The sequence below is a fragment of the Numenius arquata genome, chromosome 23 (assembly GCF_964106895.1).
Source record: "Numenius arquata chromosome 23, bNumArq3.hap1.1, whole genome shotgun sequence".
NCBI classification, from domain to species: Eukaryota; Metazoa; Chordata; class Aves; order Charadriiformes; family Scolopacidae; genus Numenius; species Numenius arquata.
The window spans coordinates 176,354-194,421 of record NC_133598.1 but is presented as its reverse complement, the minus strand read 5'-3'; the positions used below and the strand labels follow the sequence as shown (position 1 = coordinate 194,421).

General features: G+C 41.1%; 1 protein-coding gene across 1 annotated transcript; it reads right to left on the bottom strand.

The window, feature by feature from the left end:
* Positions 1-208: 208 nt before the first annotated feature.
* On the bottom strand, positions 209-12,261 carry LOC141474927 (histo-blood group ABO system transferase 1-like). Its single transcript, XM_074163037.1, is given in 6 exon segments — positions 209-525; positions 528-868; positions 1,783-1,917; positions 7,175-7,213; positions 11,426-11,494; positions 12,197-12,261. Coding segments are annotated over 6 exon segments (966 nt in total).
* Positions 12,262-18,068: the final 5,807 nt, after the last annotated feature.

Genomic DNA, 18,068 nt, shown 5'->3' with positions numbered 1-18,068 from the left:
TCATTGCTTTCTTATTGCCTGTACTCCTCAATGAAAATCAGGTTAATAGAGAAATATCTCAATAAACAGCATAATTTGTCCTTTCCTATTAGCATTGTAAATGCAGAATGACAGACAGGTAAATTAATGACTTTATAACCTCCGTATTTGTTTTACTGCCTTGACACTGATGACCTGTTTTCTTTCTTGCTTTATTTGTTTTAGAAGCTTAGTTATTGCTGTCCTTGTGCACAGAGCACATCCTCTTCACCTGGATGATGTGGGGCCGGCTGAGTTCTTCATCCCAGTAGTACTCTGGGGAGAGCAGGGGCGTGGACTTGTGATACAGGAGATACTTGTCGAGGTGGCTCTCATCATGCCACCTAGCCTCAATGCCATTTTCTCTCTCCTTCGTGACCCCTTTAAAACAGGCTCTGGTTAGTTTGTAGACCTCAAGTACGCTTCCCCTGTAGAAGCTTGCCATATAATAGAAGTCCTCTTCTCCCTTAGGGATAGCAGCTTGTGACTCAGTGCATGTCTCATGATTTTGTCATGATGCGCAGTGTACTGCCAGGAGCTGATGTGTATCAGTGTATCAATGATCTCCACACCAATGTGTCCAAATAGCTGGACATCAATGTCTATGGAGTAGAGGTAGTTGACCTCATACTGGAACTGGCTGTGGATATATCTGCTGATGATGTCCATATGGATATCCTGCCACTGTGAGTGATTCTGGACAGGGATGACGAAGAGTTTTTTCTCAGGGGCCATCTGAGGGTGAGAGATCTGCTCAGGATTGTCTGTGAACAAGTAGAAGTTCACCTGATGCCCAGCAAGGAAATACTTGTTGGCAGAGCTCATGAACCCTCCTATGAACTGGACATATCTGAGAGACAAGGAATGGAAAAGAATGGAGAGGGATTCCTCCTGCTGAAGAATGGTGTCTTTTCAAGTTTGGTTTGTTTCTCCTTTTCTATCAATTGCTCCCTTCTTACGTTAGTGCTCTTTATTTAACATAGCTGCTACCCTTTCAACCCTTCCCCATACTGCTGCACATTATACCATTTTTCATTTTTCACTGTTCTCTACTCCATTGCTCTTTCATGCTCATTGTACAGAATACGTGCCTTATAACCCATGCTGCTCCCTAATATAACTGCATAGTACAAATACTTCTCCTCATCCTTCACTCTTACATGCTCCCTGGCTCCCTGACACTCTGCAGTTTAACTTTTTAACTTGCTGTTCTGAGGAGGATCAAAATTATCAATGAAATAATTTTGATTGCCGTGAGATGTCTGAAGTCTCTAAATCTGGGATGCTTAGTGGAGATAGAGGGACTTTACTAACTCAGAAAGTCGAAGAGGAGCCTTCCCCAGAACTTACAAGCTAAAATGGTGCTGGAGCTAATATTTTCACTCTAAAATCTAATAGGAACCCATTAAAAATTTGAACTTTGCAAAATTTTTGTATTTTTTTACCCTAAAAAACCCTAAAAAAAACCCCTAAAACTTGTTGTTAGAAACATAGGAGGAGCTGGAATTTTCTTCTCAAAGGATCAAAATGCCAGTTATATTTCCAAGGATATTTTTTTGCCCTTTGAAAGGCAATGTCTCCTGCTTTTTCACAGCCAGTTGCCTTACTTGGGAAGTTGACACTCACGTCACATTTCTCCTAGTCTACAGCTGCTCATATTCTGTTTTTGGAACCTTTCTCATTCCTGATCCACCAGCAGTATTGCAGCATAGCAGGCAGAGAGACGTTTAAGTATTTTACAAGAAGTAAATGACAAACCAATACTTTTTAACAGCAAAAGTGACCACTCCAGTGATGAGGTTCTTCTGCATATATTGGGCATTCAGGATGTCTCTATTGAATGTGCCTTCCCAGACAATTGCAGCCAACCAGGGTGTCAACACTAGTACATCCCGCCTCCTGCAAGGAGTTTGAGAATGAAGGTAGTCTTTAGATGTCCTATAGAATTAATGAAGAAAACTACAAACTTCTTCAGCACAGACATCTACCATTGAGTTAATCACCCCATACTGCCTTTGAAATCCCTAAGAGTCAAGAAAGTAATATCAGTGAAATCTGAGATATCAGTCATCTTATCCTGGAGTAGACACCTTAAATAAGTCTGATGTCTCTAAAATATTTGCTTCTCTTCAAAGTATCTAACTGCAAAAGAATTGGAGTAAGTTTAAAACCTGTGTTCCCAATTCAGTCTTTGGTGACAGGAAAGTGATAAGCTACACCTGACTGTATATAGCCATACATGACTACTAGCTCAGCTTCACAGAGTCAGGTGAACTCTGTGAACATTTGTTTCCACGCAGCATTTCATTCTTTTATCTGATTTTAACATCCAGAGAGTGTTCTTGCTCAGTCCAACATATATCCAGAGAGCAAGCAACCATGTAAACAACACACATAATCAGGGCCTTTAGATACAAGTATGGGCTTGAGCCCTGACTAATTTGAAAGTACAGAGAAAATAAAAATTGGCAGAATATCATTTATTGCTGAGACAGTTTGGATCACCTTTCGGAGTTGCCACTGACTATTAAGCCCCTTAACCCCTACACTGCTTAAATTTGTCTGTATGATTCAGATTTCATAAAATTGAACCAATACAGTTTTAAAGGCATTTTTCTGCCCAAATGTAGGTGTCTATATTGTAGCTATGTACATCTGAACAAGTTGTCAGGGATCCATTATTGTAAGTGAAGAGAAACAAGCACTTCCATGGTATAATCAATCTTCTCATAATACAAGTATATAGAACATGTTTATGCCACAAACTCCTCAAAATTATTTTAAATATTTGGATGAACTACACCTAAGAATTGCCTGTTTATACTTACTGAGTATAAAGGGGAAATCTAGCATCATTAGTTAAAGGTAGATATTGTTAGCGGAGTTGCTGAATCTGGTAGTCCAGTAGAGGCAAATCTGCTGCAATTGAATGTCCCCTGATCCAACTAGTAGTGAGGATGAGAATATATTCCCAATAAACATGCACACAGGCACACATATACACTATATGTATAGACATATAAACACAACACTCACACAAACACAAACAGCACCAGCAGTGTCACCCTGTCGGCTTTTCAACTACTGAGGATGAAAGCCCTTTAGTAAAAAAAATATATATGCACATATATTACACACAGATATATGTGTACATGTATACAATATGGATCCCTCCAGCAGCTGGCCTTGCAGAATTTGTCCAGTAATTGGCCCCAGACTCCTAGCCTCCCAGTTACCTTGCAAGCCCATGTGCTCACCTGCACTGACACATAGGCAGTACTGATCCCTCATGCTCACACATACCCAGACATATTCCAGTGGATCCCTTTATTAACTGGCCTTAGACATTGAGTCTACTCAGTAGCTGGCCTGTGGATCTTCTCATCTCCAGTTGGCTCATACACAGACACACACATGCAAATGGGTCTCTCAGGCAACCCCCATGCCTTACAGTCTCTCCAGTAGTTGGCTTGGACCTCTTGGTCCCTCCAATAGCCAGTCTCAGGCCATCTGGTCTCTCCAGTATCTGAAGCTTATGGCCACTTTGATACCTACCGCCCAAATCACTTATTCTACTTGCCAGCAAGTACAGCTTGGCATTTGCTAGCTGTTACATCCTGACATATACACCCACACAGTATGCATGCACTCCAGTCTCTCCAGTTGCTGGCATTGCAGATGTGCAGGCTTCCATGACCTGTGGTCCCGAGTCCAGATGCTAGCACTTTCATCCTCACTCACTCCAGTTGTTGGAACCACAGACGTACAGGCCCCTATGACCTATGGTCCAACTATAGTCGCTAGCACTTAAATTTTCACTTGCTCTGGTCTCTCCAAGTGCAGGCACTGCAGACACACAGGTTCCCAATCCATGGTCTGACTACAGTTGCTGGTATGTAGGCCTCCATAAAAATACATGCACACAAAAGAACCTCTTACCTAGGAAGATAGGTAGAAATAGAGCTTAGTGAGAAGACAGCAGACTGTGCTGACCAGGTACAGGGCATTGTCACACAAGCATACTGACCAGCATGTCCTTACATGCAACCATCCTTATATAAGCTTATCCCTTTATTTTCTATGCTTTTTCCTTCTCAAACCACCTTGATCCCTCCCTTTCTCCACTAGTGGTTCCTCCTCTCAATATACCATAATCAGTTTTGCATAATCCCAAAATGCTCTTCCCTGCCATCCCATGTAGGCAGTAACTTCTCTCAGTCTGAAAGTTGCTCTAGAGAGCCTCTCCCTTTGACTTATCTTAACAGATTTCATCCGTGGACTGATTACTCTCCTGTTACAGCCCTGGTAGGCACCTTTACACTGTGATTGTCTCTCTTACTAGGCTACTGGGGTTCCCTGTCTCCCATTGTCCCTCTGTGCTCCTTTGTGTTGTGTGGAGATTAATCTTTTATCACATAACCTAAAAAGAACCTATATGACAAATCTCTGAAGTTATCTGAGAGGAATCATCCTTGATACATCTGCTTTTTGTTTTCAGTGCTTACAAATTTAAAAAATCAAACATACTGTGGTTTTGTCAGAAGTAACTGAGGATATAATACGCTGTAGAAAAGAAAAAAATATATTGGAATAATGTACATGGTCATTCATTATCACGATAATCCAATAATAGTAATAACAAGAATATCAGGGATTGTAAGGATATGTGGAAAGTAAAGATTTTTGGTTTAAGACGATATCTGGTTAATGACTATTCAGCATTAAAGGTAAAGACAAGAAAGAAAGGACGTAATCGACTAAAGCTCAGACACACAAACCTTAATGAGCAACAAATCATTAAAAGAATAACAAAGAAAGGAACTTTTAAGTCAGTGAATGATGGGCTGAGGAGAATTGTGGAAATGTGCAATATTTATGTTTAGTGGAAAAGCCAAAGCAGAGAAAGAAATAGAGATAGACTGGGGAGAACATATATGAGAGAAGTTGGTGGACAAAAGGGTCCAGTCTCACATAAACAGGATGTTGGTCACTCAGCAAGTTTGGCTAAGCCCTGAGTCTGATCACGGCAGTCTGTCCTATCTTCTTTTTGGACTGTATGCTTATTTATTTTTCATGTGACCTTGCTCTCTAGTCTGTGCATTCAGGTGGATATGTCAGCAAATGTCAAACTGATCAAGCCTGTGAGCAGGAGAAGATCAGAATCTGGAAAGACTTGAGATTGGAGCTGGAGAATGAGTAAGTGAGACCCAAGGTCTGGGCATTGAGTCTCGACAGCTACTGTCTGGTCTGGCCTTCGAGGAACTCACAGGCACGTGCCTCCCTGTGGAACAGAATGGGGGGTGGGGAGAGTGGGTGTTTGTCCACTTGTGAACTATAGCTCTGATGAGCAACAAAGAGGAATAGGATCAGGCAGTCTGAGTTGTTTACGTGAGCCTTGCTTATGTAAAAACACTGCTCTCTGCTCTGTCTGGGTCAATCTTGGTGGCCCCTGTGCCTTTATTCTATGTATGGTTGCATATTTCATATTTGTGTTCTGTTTCACCGTAGGCTGGAAATGCAGACTAAGAAGGAGAAATCCTCGAGTCTTAAAGATGACGAGATTCAGCTTGCTTTAATAAGAATAATGATTACACAGGCCTATGTTCTACACTAAAGACGCTATGACAGTTCCCTGTAAGCTTTGGAAAAGGTCAGCTGTGTTACACCGTATTTGAAGTGAAGAAGCTATTCTTCACGAAGACCATAAGATGGCGTAAGAAGGCAAGGGAGAAATCCTTCAGGTTAATCCCTTCCAGGATATTCTTAGGCTTGTGTCTCAATACACCGACACGTATAACCAGAGTCCTTCCAGTTACAGGAATGTGTTTCTGAATTATGTTATGAAGACACTATTTGGAAGCAGTCCTTGCAGTCCAGATGCCCAGGAGCATGTCCAGACCGTTTGTGAATATCTCCAAAGAAGGAGACTCCTTCCCTGCTAAGTCACCCTCACAGTAAAAAAGTGTTTCCTGTTGCGCAGAGGGAGCCTCCTGTGTTTCGGTTTGTGCCTATTGCCTCTTGTCCTGGCACTTGGCATGACTGAAAAGAGCCTGGCTCTGTCTTCTTTGCACCCTCCCTTCAGGTATTTATATACAATGATAAGTTAACCCCCAAGTCTTCTCTTCTCCATGTTGAACAGTCCCAGCTCTCTCAGCCTTACCTCAGAGGAGAGATGCTCCAGTCCCTTCATCATCCTTGTGGCCCGTTGTTTGACTCTCCAGTATCTCCATCTCTCTTCTACTGCTTTTCTAGAGCTAATGGCTGTAGACTAGGCAGTTCCAGAAAACAATTCATCCCACTGACATAAAAATCTCTCTTTCATAGACATTTACAAATAATCTGGACTTCTGACTGTTATCACTAAAAATAGCATCAGCCAAGATCTCTTCTTTTTCAGCTTCTGAGATGAGTGGTGACAAGGGAGGGAAAAATGAATTAAGCTCTAAGTAACCCGAAAACATTTCAGCATTCACCATAATTTCCCAGTTTCCTTTCTGAAAACAAACAGATGAAAGATTGTGCGTCTATGCATTTTTTAATGATTTCTGAAAGAGTTACATGCAGCGATTGAGAGATGGGACACAGCTTGATTCAAGCAGAATGTTCATTTATTGTATACCATCATTCCTTTATATATGCTTACATTGGCTGCGTGTTTTAAATTGATTGGTCCTTTTGAACATACATTGCTCGCACGGCTGCATCTGATTGGTCAGTGATATACTATCACACCATCAACCATACCTTATCTTGAGGACACAGTTATCTTATCTTGAAGACACAGTTATCTTATCTTGAAGACACAGTTCTTAAGGCCTTTTTAGGCAGGGCGCCAGGAACTTGCTTATCTCAGTGTTGCTTATCTCAAGTGTTGCAACATTTGTCAAGTACCTGTTTTCAGGTCCTTGTCTAACCCTTTTATAGTCAGGACCACCCTCAGTTTCCCATGGTTTATGGCCTACAAGTTCCAACATGTCCCCGCTTGTTAACTGAGCAGTACTCGGGGTTCTGCTCTTCAGGCCTCGTCCCACAGTTACAGGCATGCTTTCCTATTCATTCAGCCTTGTCCTCAGCTGTCCTGACTTGTATGGGCCAGAAACACAGTCATGAAAACAATGTAATATCCCATTAATGAAGCCAGAGAACTTATCCTTACCATGGAAGCACTGGAGATGTTTCATTTAAGTCTGTTTGACTGTAAATAAGAGAGAAATATAAAACACATAAATACCTTATAGCGCAGCAGTTTCAGATTTTCTTTTTCATGCTAGAAGGGATGAGGGTCACAATAGATCCTTATGTGTTTCATCACTGATCCAATGTCAATGGGTATCCAGTCAGTTAGCTGGATATGATAGTTACTCCACCTCCATATACAATGTTAATTACATTTAAGTAATGTTGCTCAGACATACTACTCAGCTGGTCTAACAAGGCTTGAATTCAAAATAATCTATTTTAACATATTTAACATTTTATCATCTTCAGGAAATTTGATTTCAATTTTACATGGTGAGTGTCTGTTCCAATCTTCAATACAATTTGTATTAACATTTTTTGAGAGGGTGGTGGTGTTGAAAATATTGTCTCATATCGGATACTTTTTCATTTCAAATCAGTTACAAGAATAATACATTCTCTTTGTAATATTGTTTTATTGGAGTTAAAGTTTGTTTCTCCTTCAGTCGCACATGCTAGACTCCTTAAAGAATAGCATGTGACACTATGAATGTATTAAGAGCAGCATTTCTAGAGATTGACATGACTGTGTGTGTTATAAAAGAGGTGATGAAGAGGGGAAGTCTAAGTCAAAAAACCAATGAGGATTAGAAATGCATAATTCATCAGGCAATAAAAGAAGCTGATGAAATACAGCTCAGTTAAATGAAATGAAGTTTTTTTGCTTAAAAATATGGAAGTATTTCATTATGGTAAACTGCCAGATTAAACTATTTCTTGCTTCCATTTTTAGAATCTGTTACTTCCCATTGAGTTTGTGGACAACACCATATTAGAGGGAGTGGGTCAATATGCCAAAGGGCAAGGCTGCCATTCAGAGAACTAGGCAAGGCCACTATTCAGAGGACTTGGAAATGCTGGAGAAATGGGCTGACAGTAGCAACATGAAGTTCAACAAAGGCAAGTGCAACCTGGTCCAGAGTAACCCTATGCAACAGGACAAGCTGGGGGCTGACTGACTAAAAAGGAGTTCTGGTGGACTGACCGGAATCAGTAGTGTGCACCTGTAGCAAACAAAAGTAACTGCATCATGGGCTATATTAATGAGTGCAGCCATTAGTAAATGGGAGAGATTCTTCCCCTCTCTTTGACACTTGGGAGATACATCTTCAGTACAGTGTCCTGTCTGGGGCTCCCCTGGGCAAGAAAGAAATTGACATACAGATGGGAGTCCAGCAGAGGCCACCAAGCTAGTGGGAGCTGGAGCACATGGAACAGGAAGAGAGGCTGACATAATGAGGCCTGTTCAGCTTTAAGCCAAAAAGGCCAAGGGGAGACCTTGTTGCTGTCTAGAACTACATGACGGGAGCAGGATACAAAGAAGATGGAGCAAGGTTCTTCTCTGATGTGCACAGCAATAGGATGAGATGGAATAAACAGAAGTTGGAACTTGGGAAATTCCAATTATATATGAGGAATTTTAAATTTATTTTTTTTTAGTGATGAGAGTCATCAAATAATGGAATGGGTTGCCCAGAGAGATTGTGGAAGCTCCATCTTTGGAGGTTTTTAAGACTTGACTAATCAAGTCCTTCAGCAACCTGCTCTAGTTGACCCTGCTTTGAGCAGGGTCTTGGACTAGATGAACTTGAGGCCTCTTTCAAACTAAATTATTCTGTGATTCTGCGAAAGGGTTTCTTCTCCTTGCTTTGCATTTTCTTTAATAGAACATTCTGATCTTTCAACTATGACAATTTTCAGGGCAGAATTCATGTCAATGGGTACATCTTTCTGCTTAAGACACTCTAGGACAAATTGTGCAAATGTGTAGAGTGACCCATATTGGCAGGGCTCCAGGCAAATGACTAGGCTCCTGGCTACACCTTACCCTGAGGTTAATCTAACTGAATAAGATGTGGAAAACTACTGTACAAGACATAAGAAATTGCTGGATATTGCAAACAAAAGTGTAGGAATCTGACAGAACCTGCAGATAGTGCTGTGCAGGATGGCTGGATTTCATAGCTGGTTAAGGGGAAGTTTTTGTGAAATGACCAACATTGACAGGTAATAGAAAGTGTGTTGGGGACTTGATTCTTGCAAGCCAACAGCTCCTAGATAACCATATAAGTCTGAGATCAGATTTCACTGAATTTCACTGAATTTTTAAAGTTGGAAGGGACCATAGAGATCATCTAGTCCAACTCCCCTGTTGAAGCAGGATTGCCAGATAACAATATCAGAAATATAAAATTTAGGTCTGGATATAGCAGAACTGTGAGCACTGGATAAAATGTACATAGAGGTGAATTGTTTATTTGGAAGAGACTGGGGTGCAGAAATGGAGGTGCACAGTTGGCAAACAGGAGAGTCAAGAAATGGGAAGGTGGTAATAATGCAAATCATGTAATCAGGGCTGTCTAAGGGAACCTTTGGGTAAACCTGAGTTTCATCACAGCAACATACATCCGGACAATAAATCAAACCTGTTTTTCTTACGATACAACAGGAGCCAGATCTGTTTCCACGGTGAGTACACTTGCACTGCGGGAGAGAGGTACCTCCCATGTCTAAGAGGGGAACAACCAGCACAGGTGGACTAAGCATTCTGGTATCACTGTGCCCACTTGTATTTCAGGACTAAAATCCCAACTACCCACCACTTCCTCACATATATCTGCTATGTTCTTATCCCTTTTTGCTTTATCAAGTTTGTCTAGTGTGAACGGTATGTAACCTAGGTCTCTACTGACTCTGACATGTCCCTTTGTTACCAAGACATAAATTTGACTTTTGAGACTAATGGGATGAGAAAAATGGGATCTGTTTCACAGACAATATGAGTGTTATTTTCATTGTTTCACAAGAAGGGTGTCAGTTGCATTCCCTCCTTGTGGATGAATCTTGCCCTCTTCTGGCAAGAATATATGTAGGTATTCTCAATATCTTCAAAGAAACCCTGAAAAAGTGAATATAGATAATCCTAATGTGGTCTGCACTATATTTTCTAGCGGAAAGCGTTAATGCAGGGAACTGTCCACTATACTGAACCCATGTTTTTGCCTCCCATTAAAGGACATATTCTTATGGTGGACAATCAGAAATTATCATTAAGAATAAAATTATTAATTAATTATTAAACGAAATTACTTGATAAGCTAGTTGTTCTTACAGGACAGAAGACCCAGCTTTGGCATTATGTGTTATTCAAAATGTAAAAAGGAAGAGGACTGAAGTTTAGCAAGATCTCCATACATATTCGTAGGTCAGAGCTGTGGGAGAGCAGAGGTAAGAGGTCCTGACCGTGAAAGCTGGCAGAAGGTCTGATTCGTGTTGGTCATACTAAAAACAAAACACAGAACAGAACTTCATATTAATGAAAAGAATATCAGGGACATAAGGCAGGTCCAACTTTACATGTACTTTACTATTTATGGTGTACATCCCAGGTTTCACTTCTCAAGGCCATGGTTTGGAATTAAGGTCATTGAAGACATACATCGGAACAAATAAAAGTAGTTTTTTTCCCTATAACCAGCTACAAATCAAACCTATTTTAATTGTATAATTCCTTTAACTTAAGTTACTCCTAACACATGCATGTGTAACTTAATTAAAAAAGCAGCTGTACTGATTTCAAAGGATTTAGTTGTGGCTTACAGGAAAATAAGAGGTCCTAGTGGTCCTGTCTTTGTGTTTATATTATCTTACAACAGCAACCTCAGATCTAGAAATATAATTAGTTTTCCGGAGTGTTTGGGTAAGAACATGACACAGATTAACTATCTCTACTTCCCTAACTAAGTATGGAATTAACAGACTTTGGCAGGGCCCACTTCTTTCTAATGATTGCAGAGGATGCCTAGATGACTTATTTAGAAATATATAGATGACTTTTAGATGTCTAAACCAGACAGGATTAAACTGTCTTTTCATGACATGATTTTAGGGGAGCTAGATCAATTTGTTTGTATTTCCCTCTTCAGAGTCCCAATGTTAAATCTCTGGAATCTTAGTCTGTTCACGCAGCTCAAGGCACTAACAGTAGAAATGTCTGCATCTTAGCTGGTCACTGCAGATGACTTATCCCAAAATGGAAATAAGCACTTCTAGGTGATTGCTCTTTTGCTTAAGAAATAGTTTTATCAGATGAGTCTTATCCTAGTGACCTATAATGACACACATGCTGGATCTTGTAAGGCATGCAGAATGAAACTCAGTCCCTTACAGCAATATACCCTCTTCAGAGGAGGCTGTGGGTTCCTGGTTACTGCCTGGGGAGAAAGGGTGATGGTACCTTGGACAGAATAAGAAAGCAATGAGTCAATGATAAAAACAATAAATCAACCCCTCCTCCACCCTCTTTACAATTGAAACTGTAAAATAAATCTAACAATATGTATTTGTGGGACCAAACCAGGATGTGCAAAGCTAAGTTATTTCAAGAGAGCTGTCTAGCCTGGTGTTACCTGCAGATCTAGTAACTCTGAAGATCTGTGGATGATTTAATTTGCATGTCATGAGGCCAAATATTATTCCAGCAAACTCTGCATTCCCAAATATCCACATTTGATCTCATGCCAGGCTCCAGGGCACTGAGCACATACTATGAAAGCATCACTGTAGTAGGCTACTACAGGGGCACACAAACCAAGGGAGACCAGGCTAACCATTATGCAGGATAAATATGGCTAAGTCTACTCCACAGAGTACTAGCTCTATGCCAGGGTCCTTTTGTTGTTCTGGAGTCCAGTGGAATGTAAACATGAAAATACACACTTGCGTTCATAGGAATATACATAGGCCAGTTTCACAGAAGAGATGAAAGTGTCCACACTTGCTTATTTTTATCTTTTGAATATAAAAGAGGATTAGGAATTTAGCTTTGTGCAAATGCTTACATTGTATCTGCCTAAGTATAGCTAGAAGAAACAACACTCAAGCTGGGCAAGAGAATGATGTCCTAGTCGAGAATGATTATCAAAGGTTAAACACCCACCAAATTGCTCCAGTGATTCCTGCTGTCACTAGAATAGCCAGTCCATGTAATTTTGTGATTGCCATGATGTTGGTGTTGCAAAAAAGATTGTGAACCCTGGAATGACAGTAAAGTGAAAACCTCACACAGAAAATATTGAAGTTAAAAATATTGAATAAGCCTCCTGTTTTGGACAGCAAGTCTGGACGTAATACAGAGAAAAATTATTCCTTCTAGAGGGAGCATTTTACATCTAGGTATTTATAATAGATACTAGGTATTTACAGTTCCACAGATTGAGCTCTCATTTTTAAATGGTAGTATGGTGCACTGTACAAAATTAATGTACAGAATTCTCAGTTCAGATTTTCTCTGGATCAGGTTTCCTTCTTTGTATGGCCAGTGCCTACTCTGCTGCTATTCTTCTCTGTTCCAATCTCTCATTCATCTTTTCTTCCTGTCTAGCTCTGCTTTCTGACCTGGATTCCTTGGGTTTTCTGCTGTGCCCCTTACTAAACATCCCAAGGCCCTGAAGTCTCTTTTAATCATCCTTGGGCTACGTGTTCCCACCTCATCGCTATCCACATGGAAGAGGAGCAGATGGTAATAGTCCAAGGGTCAAAACAGGCTGGGAAGTTTCCTAGTGATGTCTCTGACCCAGGCCCCATGGAGACCCCATGGAGACAGCAGACTTTCCTGAGAGGAGGGTCTGCCCGGCATACTGGACTCTCTGTTCCCCTCAGAAGGGAGTCATCAACAACTACAACCTGCCTCTTCTTCCTCGTAGAGATGGTCGTTAAACAGAGGGTAGGCCTTTCTGGTCCTGTCAACTCCTCTGGTCTAGTCAGACCGTCTTCTGATGTCATCCATTGGCTGGCCTACCTCATACCTATTGTATAGGGGCACCTGGGTAGGTGAGGTAGGTAAGGAGGGGGTTCTCTTGATACGCCTAGAGTGTACTTACATCCATTCACAGCTCTCCTTTTGGCCACCACCGCCTTCAGCCTGGTAGGGGGAGGATACGGTATCCCCTTGAGCTTGTTTTTTTTTCTGGTATCTGTCTCTGTTTCTCTCTCAGAGAGATCAGAGTATAATTCCACCAGTCTCTTTCTTTCTTGCACTCCCTGATGCTCTGTAGCCTTTCTACTTCCTTTTTCAGCTCTGCTACCAGGATGAGCAGATCATCCACCTGGTCGCAGCTTACACAGCTGTCATCCCTTCTACCATCCATTAACTGTGAGAGGTTGAAGCACTCCCTGCAGCCTGAGATCTGGATAACTGTTGATTTCACAGGAGTTTTGTCTGTGGGGCTATATTTGCTCTGGCAAGTGCAGAGGACACAGCTTTCTGCCAGATGAAGACCATGGCTGAGCTCTATCTCACCAGCTGAACTGCCTTCTTGAGCTGGCAGAACTTTCCACACGCTTCTCGTGTGCCCTTCCACACAAACTGCTGTGCCATGCCCTGGCTGTTTGCAGGTCCTGGTGGCCATGCTTCCTTGGGCCACTGTTCAGGGGAGTGGGGTGGCTGCCATTGCTGCAGGTCACATCCCCGCCTTGCCAGCTGTCCTCATGCTAGCTGCTGGCTCCTGTGGGTCCCTGCACAGCCCCGGCCTTTCCCCACCTCAGAAAAGCTCAGCAAAGGGCCCTTTTTGCTGCAATCGCCTGGCTCTGCTGCGGAAGTGCCAGCACCAGAGCTGTTCGTCTCGGTGAGTGACCTTTTCAAGACATACTTTATTTAATCTTAAGGGTGTCCTTTAGAGTCAGTAGCTTGGGTTCACCAGAGCTAATGTATACCTAAGACAGTAGGTCCGTTGTCTGAGTTTTTCTCTTCATTTGCTGGAAGAAAAGAGAGTTGCCTACAAAGAATGATTCAAGTCCTACATAAGACGAATCTGTTCTGTTGGTGCCAGTCTGTTCAGTTCCAGTGACTGTATAGAAAGTATGCTGCTGACATGAATAGCGTTACAGCATTTGGATGGAAAAAACTGGGGTTTTTTTGAGTGAACCACAAATAATGCAGGGAAGCTTGGACTGAGAAAGATAACTGTGAGTTACCTTCTGCTTCTCAGTATTTGCAGGTAGGTTCAGACTAGTAACTCAGGGTCAGTCAGTAACTTGAAGTATATATAATAGATTAGAAAGATGGAGCTTTCTTGTTGTACTTTATGTGCTTTCAAAATGTGCTCTATGACCTCCATTGAGAGATAAGGGTGACAATAGCTGCAGCAATATTTCAATATATTTTGATATGAATATTACATTTTTTCATTGTTTTTCCCCTTAAATTTAAGCTGTATTCTACTGTGAATTAAATATAACCCCTGTCTCACCCTTTCTCTGTGTTATATGAAATAGTAGTTCTTCTGAAGATAGTGAATATATTTACATGGTAAAAACTGGCACTTGTATTCCACTTTCAGTGGACTAGAATATAAAAAACATTCAGCATAATTTTTACCCTGAGAGCCGTCATATGCCATTAGCTATTCCCAGAATTAAGCATGGAAGTTACCTTTATATGTCACCTGATAGTGATCCATTATTTGAAGGCAGATACCTGAAATAGTCTAATCACCCTTTCTTATTAAATTATTTTCAGTCAATATTCTAGGGTACTAAAAGGTAGCTTGGGGATTTTTAAAGCCTATATTTGAATGTGTAAACATCATTCTCTTTTTGACATGCTTTTCGTTCATGGACTTTTCAATTATGGTTTGTGTTCCATAGCATGCTAAGATCACACAAGTTAGATTTTTTCTTGTACTGTTTAGATCACCGATTATACTGGAAACCAGGTTACCTGCCTTACCTGTCAGCGTTTACCACAGCTTAAATTAAATGCCCCAAGTCTCATGAAAGGTGCCTACACCAAGTTGATAATATAGGGTTGAGGAGTCCCACATACAGTACAAGCTAGGAAATGTGAAAAGCACACCTAGAGATAAAATTGTGTCATATTCTGTTAATTTATTATTTGGCAGCAGTTATATAATTGTAATCAAACATAAGTTATGCAATTAGACTAATTCTACATAGAGAATTCATACCAAAAAAAATCTAAATCGAAATAGATATTTTGAAACTCAAAGACAAATAAAAAATGCCTATTTCTTTTACTGTGAAGTTTTGAAACATTTCATAACATTAATGGATTTTTTTCTTAATGTTTTATATGAAAAATATTTTGTGAAGGACAAAGCCTGAACATCATTCTAGAAGAGCAGTTGATTATTTGATATCAATATGCAGGAATAGGTCAAAAAATCTTGTTTGAAAACTCACTAAGAAGCAGAAAAGAAGAACAATAAACATCAAACTTCAGGTATATTGTGATAAATCAAAATTAATTCTATCAGGTAATGGTGAGGAAAAGTGGTGGATGGGTACTGTAATTACTGCAATCTAAGACTATGTGAAAATTGTTATTTGTGAGAAGTGACCTGTTTTAGTCAATCAATCAATATATTAGAAATGAGAGAAATTTTCAGGTGCACAGGTCCTTCCCAATTCTGAAAGACAAAAATAAATGCATATATGTCATAAATCTAGAAAACTTAATTAAAGTGCTATATTTGAGAGAAAAAGTTATTTTCTTCTGCCTATAGTCAAGAGAAAGGGAGAGAGAAATAACAAATTTGTTTTTCATGAGCTCAGCCATTTAGCAACACTGTGCTTTTATTTAGATATCTTTCGGCATTAGTGGCCATCTAGGGGGTAGCATGGAACTGAGATGAAAAGCACATTTAATAATATTTTATCTTCCCTTTGACTGTCTTTTAAGTGAGGATGGGGTAAGAAGGCCTGTGAGGAAACCAGTGAAACCTAAAAATTTTCTTGGAGACAAAAATTTTCAGGAGTGATTAAATAATAAATAATATCAATTAAATGACCAGTGCGGGAAGTCTAATTAAATTGGGCATTTGCAAGTCCAGTTTGAAGAGGATGCTTGGGGCACGTGATACAAGAAGTTCTTCATTTCCTTGCTTCTTCCTCCTTACACATTCCAGATATTCAAGCTCACATTGATACAGGAAAATGATATCCACATCCACGAGTTCATCCTCTTGGGATTCCCTGCCATCACAAAGCTGCAGACATTATTGCTGGTAATTTTCCTCATTGTGTGTTTGTTGACTGTCCTTGAAAACAGCCATCATCACTTTAATCAGAAGAAATCACCAACTGGTGAGCTGGATGCATAATTCCAGGTGGGATCTCAGCAGAGTGGAGTCGAGGGGCAGAATCACCTCCCTTGACCCGCTGGTCACACTTCTTTTGATGCAGTCCAGGATACAGTTGGCTTTCTGGGCTGCAAGCGCGTATTGTCAGCTCATGCCCAGCTTTTCACCCACCAGTACTCCAAACTCTTCTCAGCAGGGCTGCTCTCAATGCCTCTCAGTGTCCTAGCCTGTATTGATACCAGGAGTTGCTGCAACCCAGGTGCAGGACCCTGAATTTGGCCTTGTTAATCCTCATGAGGTTTACATGGGCCCACTTCTCGAGCCTGTCCAGGTCCCTCTGGATGGCATCCTGTCCCTCAGGCGTGTCACCACACCACTCAGCTTAGTGTTGTCCATAAAGATGACCTCAGTGTTCACTGTTACTCATGGCTTCAAGATTCAGGCCCACCTTCAAGCATTCTTAGCTCATGACCAAAAGAAAGCTTGGAGTGGCCTGTGACTAATTTCTAGAACCTAGCAGGGGTTCAGTGCTACCCAGCTTGGTGTGATCTGCAAAATTGCTGAGGGTGCACTTGATCCCACTGTCTGTCATTGATGAAGATATTAAACAGTACAGGTCCCAATACGGACCTGTGAGGGATGCCACTTGTCACCAGTCTCCATCTGGACATATAGCCATTCATCACCACCCTCTGGATGTGACCATCCAACCAATTCCACACCCACTGAACAGTCCACCCATCAAATACATATCTTTCCAATTTAGAGAGAAGGATGTTGTGGGGGACTATGTCAAAGGCATTACAGAAGTCCAGATAGATGATATCTGTAGTTCTTCCCTTATCCTCTGATGTAGTCACTCCATCATAGAAGGCCAGTAGGCTGGTCAGGCAGGACTTTCCTTTGGTGAAACCATGCTGGCTGTCTTGAATCACCTACCCATCTTCCATGTGCATAGCTTCTAGAAGGATCTGTTCCATGATCTTCCCAGGCACAGAGATGAGGCTGACAGGTTGGTAGTTCCCAGGGTCCTTCTTTCTACCCTTTTTAAAAATGGGTGCAATGTTTTTACCAGGGACTTCAACTGACAGCCATGACTTTTGAAAGATCATGAAGAGTGGCTTGGCAACTGCATCAGCAATCCTGTCAGGAGTGTGGGATGCATCTTTTCAGGTCCCACAGACTTTTGTATGTTCAGGTTTCTCAGGTGGTCACAACTCTGATCTTCTCTTACAGTTGGAGGGACTTTGCTCCCCCAGTCCGTGCCTTGCAGACCATCCACAGGTGTGAGAAGATAGGTTGCCAGTGAAGACTGAGACCAAGAATTGTTTCTCCTGTTGTCTTTGTAACTGTAGGTTTCTGTTAGACCACACCGTAGCCTCCTGTTCACCACATTAAACAAACCTAGCTATCTCAACTTTTTTTTTTTTTTCACAGTACATGTACTCTAGGACACATTTTAACATCTTAGAAGGCCTGAGTAAGAACGTCTCTAGTTTCTTCAGGGAATCCCAAAACTGGACACTGCAATCCAAGTGGAGCCTCACCAGCCCAACAGAAAAGAGATGAGAAATATTTTTTTTCTCCTGGAAACACTACTCTTCATTCTTCATGCACTTACATTACTCTAAAGATAACTTCTTCATGAGGTGGTCTTAGATGCCTAAGCATGCACATGAGACTTTGGCCAGCAGTTAGAGGTCAACCAAT